Raw genomic sequence first — 14,484 nt, forward strand, 5'->3', positions numbered from 1 at the left:
ACCCTAACCCTTACTACGTAGCCTTCCTCTGCTTCATCAAGGTACAAACCCTAACCCTTACTACGTAGCCTTCCTCTCTGCTTCATCAAGGTACAAACCCTAACCCTTACTATATAGCCTTCCTCTCTGCTTCATCAAGGTACAAACCCTAACCCTTACTACGTAGCCTTCCTCCCCCTCTGCTTCATCAAGGTACAAACCCTAACCCTTACTACGTAGCCTTCCTCTCTGCTTCATCAAGGTACAAACCCTAACCCTTACTACGTAGCCTCCCTCTGCTTCATCAAGGTACAAACCCTAACCCTTACTATGTAGCCTTCCTCCCTCTCTGCTTCATCAAGGTACAAACCCTAACCCTTACTACGTAGCCTTCCTCCCCCTCTGCTTCATCAAGGTACAAACCCTAACCCTTACTACATAGCCTTCCTCTCTGCTTCATCAAGGTACAAACCCTAACCCTTACTACGTAGCCTTCCCTCTCTGCTTCGTCAAGGTACAAACCCCTTACTAACCCCTCTATCAAGGTAACCCTTACTACGTAGCCTTCCTCCTCTGCTTCATCAAGGTACAAACCCTAACCCTTACTACGTAGCCTTCCTCTCTGCTTCATCAAGGTACAAACCCTAACCCTTACTACATAGCCTTCCTCTCTGCTTCATCAAGGTACAAACTCTAACCCTTACTACGTAGCCTCCCTCCCCCCTCTGCTTCATCAAGGTACAAACTCTAACCCTTACTACGTAGCCTTCCTCTCCCTCTGCTTCATCAAGGTACAAACCCTAACCCTTACTACGTAGCTTCCTCTCCTGCTTCATCAAGGTACAAACCCTAACCCTTACTACGTAGCCTCCCTCTGCTTCATCAAGGTACAAACCCTAACCCTTACTACGTAGCCTTCCTCTCTGCTTCATCAAGGTACAAACCCTAACCCTTACTACGTAGCCTCCCCCTCTGCTTCGTCAAGGTACAAACCCTAACCCTTACTACATAGCCTTCCTCTCTGCTTCATCAAGGTACAAACTCTAACCCTTACTACGTAGCCTCCCTCCCCCTCTGCTTCATCAAGGTACAAACTCTAACCCTTACTACGTAGCCTTCCTCTCCCTCTGCTTCATCAAGGTACAAACCCTAACCCTTACTACGTAGCTTCCCTCTGCTTCATCAAGGTACAAACCCTAACCCTTACTACGTAGCCTCCCTCTGCTTCATCAAGGTACAAACCCTAACCCTTACTACGTAGCCTTCCTCTCTGCTTCATCAAGGTACAAACCCTAACCCTTACTACGTAGCCTCCCCCTCTGCTTCGTCAAGGTACAAACCCTAACCCTTACTACGTAGCCTCCCCCTCTGCTTCGTCAAGGTACAAACCCTAACCCTTACTACATACCCTTCCTCCCTCTGCTTCATCAAGGTACAAACCCTAACCCTTACTACATAGCCTTCCTCCCTCTGCTTCATCAAGGTACAAACCCTAACCCTTACTACGTAGCCTTCCTCTCTGCTTCATCAAGGTACAAACCCTAACCCTTACTACATAGCCTTCCTCTCTGCTTCATCAAGGTACAAACCCTAACCCTTACTACATAGCCTTCCTCCCTCTGCTTCGTCAAGGTACAAACCCTAACCCTTACTACATAGCCTTCCTCCCTCTGCTTCGTCAAGGTACAAACCCTAACCCTTACTACGTAGCCTTCCTCTCTGCTTCATCAAGGTACAAACCCTAACCCTTACTACGTAGCCTTCCTCCCTCTGCTTCATCAAGGTACAAACCCTAACCCTTACTACGTAGCCTTCCTCCCCCTCTGCTTCATCAAGGTACAAACCCTAACCCTTACTACGTAGCATCCCTCCCCCTCTGCTTCGTCAAGGTACAAACCCTAACCCTTACTACGTAGCCTTCCTCTCTGCTTCATCAAGGTACAAACCCTAACCCTTACTACGTAGCCTCCTCTCTGCTTCATCAAGGTACAAACCCTAACCCTTACTACGTAGCCTTCCTCTCTGCTTCATCAAGTTACAAACCCTAACCCTTACTATATAGCCTTCCCCTCTGCTTCATCAAGGTACAAACCCTAACCCTTACTACGTAGCCTTCCTCCCCCTCTGCTTCATCAAGGTACAAACCCTAACCCTTACTACGTAGCCTCCCTCTGATTCATCAAGGTACAAACCCTAACCCTTACTACGTAGCCTCCCTCTGCTTCATCAAGGTACAAACCCTAACCCTTACTACGTAGATTTCCTCCCCCTCTGCTTCATCAAGGTACAAACCCTAACCCTTACTACGTAGCCTTCCTCTGCTTCGTCAAGGTACAAACCCTAACCCTTACTACGTAGCCTTCCTCCCCCTCTGCTTCATCAAGGTACAAACCCTAACCCTTACTACGTAGCCTTCCTCTGCTTCATCAAGGTACAAACCCTAACCCTTACTACGTAGCCTTCCTCTCTGCTTCATCAAGGTACAAACCCTAACCCTTACTATATAGCCTTCCTCTCTGCTTCATCAAGGTACAAACCCTAACCCTTACTACGTAGCCTTCCTCCCCTCTGCTTCATCAAGGTACAAACCCTAACCCTTACTACGTAGCCTTCCTCTCTGCTTCATCAAGGTACAAACCCTAACCCTTACTACGTAGCCTCCCTCTGCTTCATCAAGGTACAAACCCTAACCCTTACTATGTAGCCTTCCTCCCTCTCTGCTTCATCAAGGTACAAACCCTAACCCTTACTACGTAGCCTTCCTCCCCCTCTGCTTCATCAAGGTACAAACCCTAACCCTTACTACATAGCCTTCCTCTCTGCTTCATCAAGGTACAAACCCTAACCCTTACTACGTAGCCTTCCTCTCTGCTTCGTCAAGGTACAAACCCTAACCCTTACTACATAGCCTTCCTCTCTGCTTCATCAAGGTACAAACCCTAACCCTTACTACGTAGCCTTCCTCCCTCTGCTTCATCAAGGTACAAACCCTAACCCTTACTACGTAGCCTTCCTCTCTGCTTCATCAAGGTACAAACCCTAACCCTTACTACATAGCCTTCCTCTCTGCTTCATCAAGGTACAAACTCTAACCCTTACTACGTAGCCTCCCTTCCCCTCTGCTTCATCAAGGTACAAACTCTAACCCTTACTACGTAGCCTTCCTCTCCCTCTGCTTCATCAAGGTACAAACCCTAACCCTTACTACATAGCTTCCCTCTGCTTCATCAAGGTACAAACCCTAACCCTTACTACGTAGCCTCCCTCTGCTTCATCAAGGTACAAACCCTAACCCTTACTACGTAGCCTTCCTCTCTGCTTCATCAAGGTACAAACCCTAACCCTTACTACGTAGCCTCCCCCTCTGCTTCGTCAAGGTACAAACCCTAACCCTTACTACGTAGCCTCCCCCTCTGCTTCGTCAAGGTACAAACCCTAACCCTTACTACATACCCTTCCTCCCTCTGCTTCATCAAGGTACAAACCCTAACCCTTACTACGTAGCCTTCCTCCCCCTCTGCTTCGTCAAGGTACTAACCCTTACTACGTAGCCTCCCTCTGCTTCATCAAGGTACAAACCCTAACCCTTACTATGTAGCCTCCCTCTGCTTCATCAAGGTACAAACCCTAACCCTTACTACGTAGCCTTCCTCTCTGCTTCATCAAGGTACATACCCTAACCCTTACTACATAGCCTTCCTCCCCCTCTGCTTCATCAAGGTACAAACACTAACCCTTACTACGTAGCCTTCCTCCCTCTGCTTCGTCAAGGTACAAACCCTAACCCTTACTACGTAGCCTTCCTCCCCTCTGCTTCATCAAGGTACAAACCCTAACCCTTACTACATAGCCTTCCTCCTCTGCTTCATCAAGGTACAAACCCTAACCCTTACTACGTAGCCTCCCCTCTGCTTCATCAAGGTACAAACCCTAACCCTTACTACGTAGCCTTCCTTTCTGCTTCATCAAGGTACAAACCCTAACCCTTACTACGTAGCCTTCCTCTCTGCTTCATCAAGGTACAAACCCTAACCCTTACTACGTAGCCTTCCTCTCTGCTTCATCAAGGTACAAACCCTAACCCTTACTACGTAGCCTTCCTCCCTCTGCTTCATCAAGGTACAAACCCTAACCCTTACTACGTAGCCTTCCTTTCTGCTTCATCAAGGTACAAACCCTAACCCTTACTACGTAGCCTTCCTCTCTGCTTCATCAAGGTACAAACCCTAACCCTTACTACGTAGCCTTCCTCTCTGCTTCATCAAGGTACAAACCCTAACCCTTACTACATAGCCTTCCTCTCTGCTTCGTCAAGGTACAAACCCTAACCCTTACTACGTAGCCTTCCTCTCTGCTTCATCAAGGTACAAACCCTAACCCTTACTACATAGCCTTCCTCTGCTTCGTCAAGGTACAAACCCTAACCCTTACTACGTAGCCTTCCTTTCTGCTTCATCAAGGTACAAACCCTAACCCTTACTACGTAGCCTTCCTCCCCCTCTGCTTTGTCAAGGTACAAACCCTAACCCTTACTACGTAGCCTTCCTCCCCTCTGCTTTGTCAAGGTACAAACCCTAACCCTTACTACGTAGCCTTCCTCCCCTCTGCTTCATCAAGGTACAAACCCTAACCCTTACTACGTAGCCTTCCTTTCTGCTTCATCAAGGTACAAACCCTAACCCTTACTACGTAGCCTTCCTCTCTGCTTCATCAAGGTACAAACCCTAACCCTTACTACGTAGCCTTCCTCTCTGCTTCATCAAGGTACAAACCCTAACCCTTACTACGTAGCCTTCCTCCCTCTGCTTCATCAAGGTACAAACCCTAACCCTTACTACGTAGCCTTCCTTTCTGCTTCATCAAGGTACAAACCCTAACCCTTACTACGTAGCCTTCCTCTCTGCTTCATCAAGGTACAAACCCTAACCCTTACTACGTAGCCTTCCTCTCTGCTTCATCAAGGTACATACCCTAACCCTTACTACATAGCCTTCCTCCCCCTCTGCTTCATCAAGGTACAAACACTAACCCTTACTACGTAGCCTTCCTCCCTCTGCTTCGTCAAGGTACAAACTCTAACCCTTACTACGTAGCCTTCCTCCCCCTCTGCTTCATCAAGGTACAAACCCTAACCCTTACTACATAGCCTTCCTCCCTCTGCTTCATCAAGGTACAAACCCTAACCCTTACTACGTAGCCTCCCCCTCTGCTTCATCAAGGTACAAACCCTAACCCTTACTACGTAGCCTTCCTTTCTGCTTCATCAAGGTACAAACCCTAACCCTTACTACGTAGCCTTCCTCTCTGCTTCATCAAGGTACAAACCCTAACCCTTACTACGTAGCCTTCCTCTCTGCTTCATCAAGGTACAAACCCTAACCCTTACTACGTAGCCTTCCTCCCTCTGCTTCATCAAGGTACAAACCCTAACCCTTACTACGTAGCCTTCCTTTCTGCTTCATCAAGGTACAAACCCTAACCCTTACTACGTAGCCTTCCTCTCTGCTTCATCAAGGTACAAACCCTAACCCTTACTACGTAGCCTTCCTCTCTGCTTCATCAAGGTACAAACCCTAACCCTTACTACATAGCCTTCCTCTCTGCTTCGTCAAGGTACAAACCCTAACCCTTACTACGTAGCCTTCCTCTCTGCTTCATCAAGGTACAAACCCTAACCCTTACTACATAGCCTTCCTCTCTGCTTCGTCAAGGTACAAACCCTAACCCTTACTACGTAGCCTTCCTTTCTGCTTCATCAAGGTACAAACCCTAACCCTTACTACGTAGCCTTCCTCTCTGCTTCATCAAGGTACAAACCCTAACCCTTACTACATAGCCTTCCTCTCTGCTTCGTCAAGGTACAAACCCTAACCCTTACTACGTAGCCTTCCTCCCCCTCTGCTTTGTCAAGGTACAAACCCTAACCCTTACTACGTAGCCTTCCTCCCCCTCTGCTTTGTCAAGGTACAAACCCTAACCCTTACTACGTAGCCTTCCTCCCCCTCTGCTTCATCAAGGTACAAACCCTAACCCTTACTACGTAGCCTTCCTTTCTGCTTCATCAAGGTACAAACCCTAACCCTTACTACGTAGCCTTCCTCTCTGCTTCATCAAGGTACAAACCCTAACCCTTACTACGTAGCCTTCCTCTCTGCTTCATCAAGGTACAAACCCTAACCCTTACTACGTAGCCTTCCTCCCTCTGCTTCATCAAGGTACAAACCCTAACCCTTACTACGTAGCCTTCCTTTCTGCTTCATCAAGGTACAAACCTAACCCTTACTACGTAGCCTTCCTCTCTGCTTCATCAAGGTACAAACCCTAACCCTTACTACGTAGCCTTCCTCTGCTTCATCAAGGTACAAACCCTAACCCTTCCTACATAGCCTTCCTCTCTGCTTCGTCAAGGTACAAACCCTAACCCTTACTACGTAGCCTTCCTCTCTGCTTCATCAAGGTACAAACCCTAACCCTTACTACATAGCCTTCCTCTCTGCTTCAGGTACAAACCCTAACCCTTACTACGTAGCCTTCCTTTCTGCTTCATCAAGGTACAAACCCTAACCCTTACTATGTAGCCTTCCTCCCCCTCTGCTTTGTCAAGGTACAAACCCTAACCCTTACTGCGTAGCCTTCCTCCCCCTCTGCTTTGTCAAGGTACAAACCCTAACCCTTACTACGTAGCCTTCCTCCCCTCTGCTTCATCAAGGTACAAACCCTAACCCTTACTACGTAGCCTTCCTCCCCCTCTGCTTCATCAAGGTACAAACCCTAACCCTTACTACGTAGCCTTCCTCCCCTCTGCTTCATCAAGGTACAAACCTAACCCTTACTACGTAGCCTTCCTCCCCCTCTGCTTCGTCAAGGTACAAACCCTAACCCTTACTACGTAGGTTTCCTCCCCCTCTGCTTCATCAAGGTACAAACCCTAACCCTTACTACGTAGCCTTCCTCTGCTTCATCAAGGTACAAACCCTAACCCTTACTACATAGCCTTCCTCTCTGCTTCATCAAGGTACAAACCCTAACCCTTACTATGTAGCCTCCTCCCCCTCTGCTTCATCAAGGTACAAACCCTAACCCTTACTACGTAGCCTTCCTCCCCCTCTGCTTCATCAAGGTACAAACCCTAACCCTTACTACATAGCCTTCCTCTCTGCTTCATCAAGGTTCAAACCCTAACCCTTACTACGTAGCCTTCCTCTCTGCTTCATCAAGGTACAAACCCTAACCCTTACTACGTAGCCTTCCTCCCTCTGCTTCATCAAGGTGCAAACCCTAACCCTTACTACGTAGCCTTCCTCTCTGCTTCATCAAGGTACAAACTCTAACCCTTACTACGTAGCCTCCCTCCCCCTCTGCTTCATCAAGGTACAAACTCTAACCCTTACTACGTAGCCTTCCTCTCCCTCTGCTTCATCAAGGTACAAACCCTAACCCTTACTACGTAGCCTCCCTCTGCTTCATCAAGGTACAAACCCTAACCCTTAATACGTAGCCTCCCTCTGCTTCATCAAGGTACAAACCCTAACCCTTACTACGTAGCCTTCCTCTCTGCTTCATCAAGGTACAAACCCTAACCCTTACTACGTAGCCTCCCCCTCTGCTTCGTCAAGGTACAAACCCTAACCCTTACTACGTAGCCTTCCTCCCCCTCTGCTTCATCAAGGTACAAACCCTAACCCTTACTACGTAGCCTCCCTCTGCTTCATCAAGGTACAAACCCTAACCCTTACTACGTAGCCTTCCTCCCCCTCTGCTTCATCAAGGTACAAACCCTAACCCTTACTACGTAGCCTCCCTCTGCTTCATCAAGGTACAAACCCTAACCCTTACTACGTAGCCTTCCTCCCTCTGCTTCATCAAGGTACAAACCCTAACCCTTACTACGTAGCCTTCCTCCCCCTCTGCTTCATCAAGGTACAAACCCTAACCCTTACTACGTAGCCTTCCTCTCTGCTTCATCAAGGTACAAACCCTAACCCTTACTACGTAGCCTGCCTCTCTGCTTCATCAAGGTACAAACCCTAACCCTTACTACGTAGCCTTCCTCTCTGCTTCATCAAGGTACAAACCCTAACCCTTACTACGTAGCCTTCCTCCCTCTGCTTCATCAAGGTACAAACCCTAACCCTTACTACGTAGCCTTCCTCCCCCTCTGCTTCATCAAGGTACAAACCCTAACCCTTACTACGTAGCCTTCCTCCCCCTCTGCTTCATCAAGGTACAAACCCTAACCCTTACTACGTAGCCTTCCTCCCTCTGCTTCATCAAGGTACAAACCCTAACCCTTACTACGTAGCCTTCCTCCCTCTGCTTCATCAAGGTACAAACCCTAACCCTTACTACGTAGCCTTCCTCCCCCTCTGCTTCATCAAGGTACAAACCCTAACCCTTACTACGTAGCCTTCCTCTCTGCTTCAAGGTACAAACCCTAACCCTTACTACGTAGCCTTCCTCTCTGCTTCGTCAAGGTACAAACCCTAACCCTTACTACGTAGCCTTCCTCCCTCTGCTTCATCAAGGTACAAACCCTAACCCTTACTACGTAGCCTTCCTCTCTGCTTCATCAAGGTACAAACCCTAACCCTTACTACATAGCCTTCCTCCCCCTCTGCTTCATCAAGGTACAAACACTAACCCTTACTACGTAGCCTCCCTCTGCTTCGTCAAGGTACAAACCCTAACCCTTACTACGTAGCCTTCCTCCCTCTGCTTCATCAAGGTACAAACCCTAACCCTTACTACGTAGCCTTCCTCCCCCTCTGCTTCAGGTACAAACCCTAACCCTTACTACGTAGCCTTCCTCCCTCTGCTTCAAGGTACAAACCCTAACCCTTACTACGTAGCCTTCCTCCCCCTCTGCTTCATCAAGGTACAAACCCTAACCCTTACTACGTAGCCTTCCTCCATCTCTGCTTCATCAAGGTACAAACCCTAACCCTTACTACGTAGCCTTCCTCCCTCTGCTTCAAGGTACAAACCCTAACCCTTACTACGTAGCCTTCCTCCCTCTGCTTCATCAAGGTACAAACCCTAACCCTTACTACATAGCCTTCCTCCCTCTGCTTCATCAAGGTACAAACCCTAACCCTTACTACATAGCCTTCCTCCCTCTGCTTCAAGGTACAAACCCTAACCCTTACTACGTAGCCTTCCTCTCTGCTTCATCAAGGTACAAACCCTAACCCTTACTACGTAGCCTTCCTCCCTCTGCTTCATCAAGGTACAAACCCTAACCCTTACTACATAGCCTTCCTCCCTCTGCTTCATCAAGGTACAAACCCTAACCCTTACTACGTAGCCTTCCTCCCTCTGCTTCATCAAGGTACAAACCCTAACCCTACTACGTAGCCTTCCTCTCTGCTTCATCAAGGTACAAACCCTAACCCTTACTACGTAGCCTTCCTCCCCCTGCTTCATCAAGGTACAAACCCTAACCCTTACTACGTAGCCTTCCTCCCTCTGCTTCATCAAGGTACAAACCCTAACCCTTACTACGTAGCCTTCCCCTCTGCTTCATCAAGGTACAAACCCTAACCCTTACTACGTAGCCTTCCTCCCCTCTGCTTCATCAAGGTACAAACCCTAACCCTTACTACGTAGCCTTCCTCTCTGCTTCATCAAGGTACAAACCCTAACCCTTACTACGTAGCCTTCCTCCCTCTGCTTCATCAAGGTACAAACCCTAACCCTTACCTTCCTCTCTGCTTCATCAAGGTACAAACCCTAACCCTTACTACATAGCCTTCCTCCCCTCTGCTTCATCAAGGTACAAACACTAACCCTTACTACGTAGCCTCCCTCTGCTTTGTCAAGGTACAAACCCTAACCCTTACTACGTAGCCTTCCTCCCCCTCTGCTTCGTCAAGGTACAAACCCTAACCCTTACTACGTAGCCTTCCTCTCCCTCTGCTTCGTCAAGGTACGTCACACTTCCTCTCCTTCCTCCACTCTTTCCCTCCCTCTAGCAGGTTGCTGCTTTCCTTTCTCCCCTCATCTCCCCTGCTGGTACTCCCCCCCCGTTATCCAAGAGACTGTCAACCCTGCTGGTACTCATCTCCCCTCCCCGTTATCCAAGAAACTGTCAACCCTGCTGGTACTAATCTCCCCTCCCTGTTATCCAAGAAACTGTCAACCCTGCTGGTACTCATCTCCCCTCCCCGTTATCCAAGGAACTGTCAACCCTCCTGGTACCCAACTCCCCTCTCCGTTATCCAAGGAACTGTCAACCCTGCTGGTACTCATCTCCCCTCCCCGTTATCCAAGGAACTGTCAACCCTGCTGGTACTCATCTCCCCTCCCTGTTATCCATGGAACTGTCAACCCTGCTGGTACTCATCTCCCCTCCCCTGAGTCTTTGTGTGTTCACAGTTTCCTCCTTCAGTCTCCAGGTATCCTAGGTGCTGTCCTGCGTTTGTGTTAAGGCCCCTGAAACCTAAAACGTGGTCTTCTCTCCCCCTCCAGAGTACCCAGTACTATGACATGCGCTGGTCCTGTGAGCACCTCATCATGGTGTGGATCAATGCGTTTGTGATGCTGATGAGCCAGCTGTTACCTCCCAGCTACTGTGACCTGCTGCACCGCTCTGCAGCCCACCTGGGGCGCTGGCAGAAGCTGGAGCACGGATTCTACAGCAACGCGCCACAGCACGTGTAGGTGGTCCCCATACACACACACACACACTTCTACAGCAACGCGCCACAGCACGTGTAGGTGGTCCCCATACACACACACACACATACTTCTACAGCAATGGTCCACAGCACGTGTAGGTGGCCCCCACACACACACACATACTTCTACAGCAATGGTCCACAGCACGTGTAGGTGGCCCCCACACACACACACATACTTCTACAGCAATGGTCCACAGCACGTGTAGGTGGGCCCCACACACACACACACTTCTACAGCAACGGCCCACAGCACGCTTAGGTGGTGCCCACACACACACACACACATACCTCTACAGCAATGGTCCACAGCACGTGTAGGTGGCCCCCACACACACACACATACTTCTACAGCAATGGTCCACAGCACGTGTAGGTGGCCTCCACACACACACATTCTTCTACAGCAATGGTCCACAGCACGTGTAGGTGGCCCCCACACACACACACATACTTCTACAGCAATGGTCCACAGCACGTGTAGGTGGCCCCCACACACACACACACATACTTCTACAACAACGCCCCGCAACACTTGTGTGTCAGTACGTAGCCCAACCTTTTCTCCTGGAGAACTAGACATATGCAGGATTTTGTTCCAACACATCTGACTCTAATCAACTGTTCTTCAGGACTCTACCAGGAGCGTTAGAGCAGGGAAGGAGTAAAGCCCTGCATAAGGAGGCTGTCTCCAGGAAGAGGGTTAGCCACCCTGCTGTCCACCAGACTGTCCAGTCTTCTAGGCAGGGTTCTATTTGATCTGTCGGCTGTAGGATCAATCTCCACCTCTTCGTTGTGTGTTGCAGGTGGTCTGAGAGTACAGTCTGGCCCCAGGGGGTGTTGGTACGTCACAGTCCCTAGCCTGTACAAGGCTGTAGGACCCTACAACGTGGCCCTGCCCTCAGATGTCTCCCACGCTTTAGGTTTTTTACTGTGAGTCACTGCCTTTCACTAGACCCTTTAGTCTGTGTGTGTTTATGTACTCCTCCCCATGTACTGCCTTTCACTAGACCCTTTAGTCTGTGTGTGTTTATGTACTGCCTTTCACTAGACCCTTTAGTCTGTGTGTGTTTATGTACTGCCTTTCACTAGACCCTTTAGTCTGTGTGTGTTTATGTACTGCCTTTCACTAGACCCTTTAGTCTGTGTGTGTGTTTATGTACTGCCTTTCACTAGACCCTTTAGTCTGTGTGTGTTTATTTTACTGCCTTTCACTAGACCCTTTAGTCTGTGTGTGTTTATTGTACTGCCTTTCACTAGACCCTTTAGTCTGTGTGTGTTTATCTGTACTGCCTTTCACTAGACCCTTTAGTCTGTGTGTGTTTATGTACTGCCTTTCACTAGACCCTTTAGTCTGTGTGTGTTTATGTACTGCCTTTCACTGACCCTTTAGTCTGTGTGTGTTTATGTACTGCCTTTCACTAGACCCTTTAGTCTGTGTGTGTTTATGTACTGCCTTTACTAGACCCTTTAGTCTGTGTGTGTTTATGTACTGCCCATTTACTGCCTTTCACTAGACCCTTTAGTCTGTGTGTTTATCCCTTGTACTGCCTTTCACTGACCCTTTAGTCTCTGTGTTTTATGTACTGCCCATGTACTGCCTTTCACTAGACCCTTTAGTCTGTGTGTTTATGTCCTTTCACTAGACCCTTTATCTGTGTGTGTTTATGTACTGCCCATGTTGCCTTTCACTAGACCCTTTAGTCTGTGTGTTTTTATGTACTGCCTTTCACTAGACCCTTTAGTCTGTGTGTGTTTATGTATGTACTGCCTTTCACTAGACCCTTTAGTCTGTGTGTGTTTATGTACTGCCTTTCACTAGACCCTTTAGTCTGTGTGTGTGTTTATGTACTGCCTTTCACTAGACCCTTTAGTCTGTGTGTGTTTATGTACTGCCCATGTACTGCCTTGAGACGGCCCTTTTATTTACAAGTCTAACTATAAATACATGTTTATAAATAAATACCAGTTGTGATGTTATTTATTGTGTTGCAGTTCCTTTTCCACAAGCCGTTGCGGATCCTGAACCTGTTAATCTGGATCGAGTCCAGCGTAGTCCTGTACCAGTTGTACTCCCTGCTCCGCTCTGACAGCTGGAACCACACCCTGTCCCTGGGCCTCATCCTGTTCTGTAACTACTACGTCCTCTTCAAGCTGCTCCGGGACCGCATCGTGCTGGGCAAGGCCTACTCCTTCCCTGTTACCTCCAGTACCGGGTCCGGCACCACCAACAGCACCGCCACCAACGGCCTGGGGCTCAAGTCCCAGTGACACCCCGGGAGAGGGTTCTGGAGCTGGGGGACGTGGGTTCGGATACTCCCTAGCCTCCCTGCCACTATGGCTGTACGGAGGGGGTGGAGGTGAGAGAGGGGGTCGGCGTGCAGCAGGAGGGACTGACTGTGAACTCATATTGTTTTGATACGGTTCTATTTTTCATGCAATGTTTATACCTATTTAAATAATATTTTATTTTGTATACTGTTTTCAAAAGTAACAGGGCATTACGGTAGTATTGTCATGTGATGTTTGTTGTTGCTTCATGGTGCAAAGCGATTGGATGGGAGAGAGTGAGTTGTGTTCTTAATGCCATGAGGCCCCGCCTACGTGCTGTGCTAAGCTCTTCCTCCTATGCTCACCGCGTTCCGACTTCCACCAAAGATGCTTTAAAGAAGGCTCCAGAGCCAATCAGATGGCACCGGCGGCCAATCAAGGAAGAGACTTTGGCTCGGTTGGCCAATCAAGGAAGCGACTGAGGAGACCCCGCCTCTCCCTGCACACTGCCTCTTTAGAGAACATATTCATCCCTTTACGGTGTTTTATTAGGATTCGTTTCGTAGCAAGACCGTCTGCAGTTTGGCCATGAGCGCTGACTCTGGTGCCTGTAGAACATACCCACGTCCCAAATAGCACCCTATTCACTACATAGTGCACAGCTTTTGACCAGAGCCTTATTAGCCCAGATTAAAATTAGTGCACTATGTAGGGAATAGGGTATAATTTGGGACAGGCCCAATGTCTTCTTTGCAGTGTCATGTTCATTCAGGTCATTAATTTACCACAAATTGCCGCTCTTCATTTCACTGTGCCTGAGAAGCGAAAAACATAGATATAGTCTGGATAGAATGGACACCACCACCGCAACAGATTGCGTGGCCGTTTTTCTAGATGGGAGACGAACCGCATTGAATGTGCAGACGTGTGTATGTGCTTTACTTTCCAGTGTGTGCTTGAAATTAAATTACAAATGACACTTGGTATCTTCAATGCTACAAGTTGTGCTCAGCTGCTAGCCGTGTTATTTTAAACAGCTTGCCTTGTTGCCAGTCCCAGATGACGATGTGGGATGGCTTCAAGTGCCATAACTGTCCGCTCATCCATTCTATCTTGTTCCTTTTCTATGAGCAGCTGATCTAGAATGATTCATGTTTTATCAACGTGCCAAAATCCCAGGTTGCCTGTATGATCATGTTTGTTCACGGGCGCGTTCCACCTTGTCTTTTAATGCAGTCCTGTTGTAGGCGCCTCTCAGCAGATTGCTATATGAAATGAATGATGAATGTGGTACCTGCGATGTTGTGAGATCTGATATGTGCAGGATGACTGCAATAAAGATGACCTGGAACGCTAGCTGTGTGTTTATATTTTCAGTGGGTGAGGTGGGAGGAAGATGGACTATCGTATGGCTCACAGTGTTTGATTTTCGATGAGCATTTTTTTATGCCGTTGAAATATGAAATAAAAAAACTCAAATAAAAATGCTGTTAAACTGACTTGTGAAATGTTTCTGTTTGTCCATGAGACCGTGTAGATAAGAGTTGAAACCACAAAG

At 48.3% G+C, this 14,484-nt stretch overlaps 1 protein-coding gene across 1 annotated transcript in view; it reads left to right on the top strand.

Moving 5' to 3' along the window:
• tmem39a (transmembrane protein 39A) overlaps positions 1–14,425 on the top strand; it is a 37,345-nt gene extending 22,920 nt beyond the window's left edge. Inside the window, 4 exon segments of the mRNA XM_065022692.1 lie at positions 10,447–10,634; positions 11,462–11,510; positions 11,512–11,592; positions 12,651–14,425. Coding sequence (XP_064878764.1) covers positions 10,447–10,634; positions 11,462–11,510; positions 11,512–11,592; positions 12,651–12,926 — 594 coding nt within the window. The 3' untranslated portion in view covers positions 12,927–14,425.
• Positions 14,426–14,484: the final 59 nt, after the last annotated feature.

Source organism: Oncorhynchus nerka, linkage group LG2 (genome assembly GCF_034236695.1).
Source record: "Oncorhynchus nerka isolate Pitt River linkage group LG2, Oner_Uvic_2.0, whole genome shotgun sequence".
In the NCBI taxonomy this organism is placed as follows: domain Eukaryota; kingdom Metazoa; phylum Chordata; class Actinopteri; order Salmoniformes; family Salmonidae; genus Oncorhynchus; species Oncorhynchus nerka.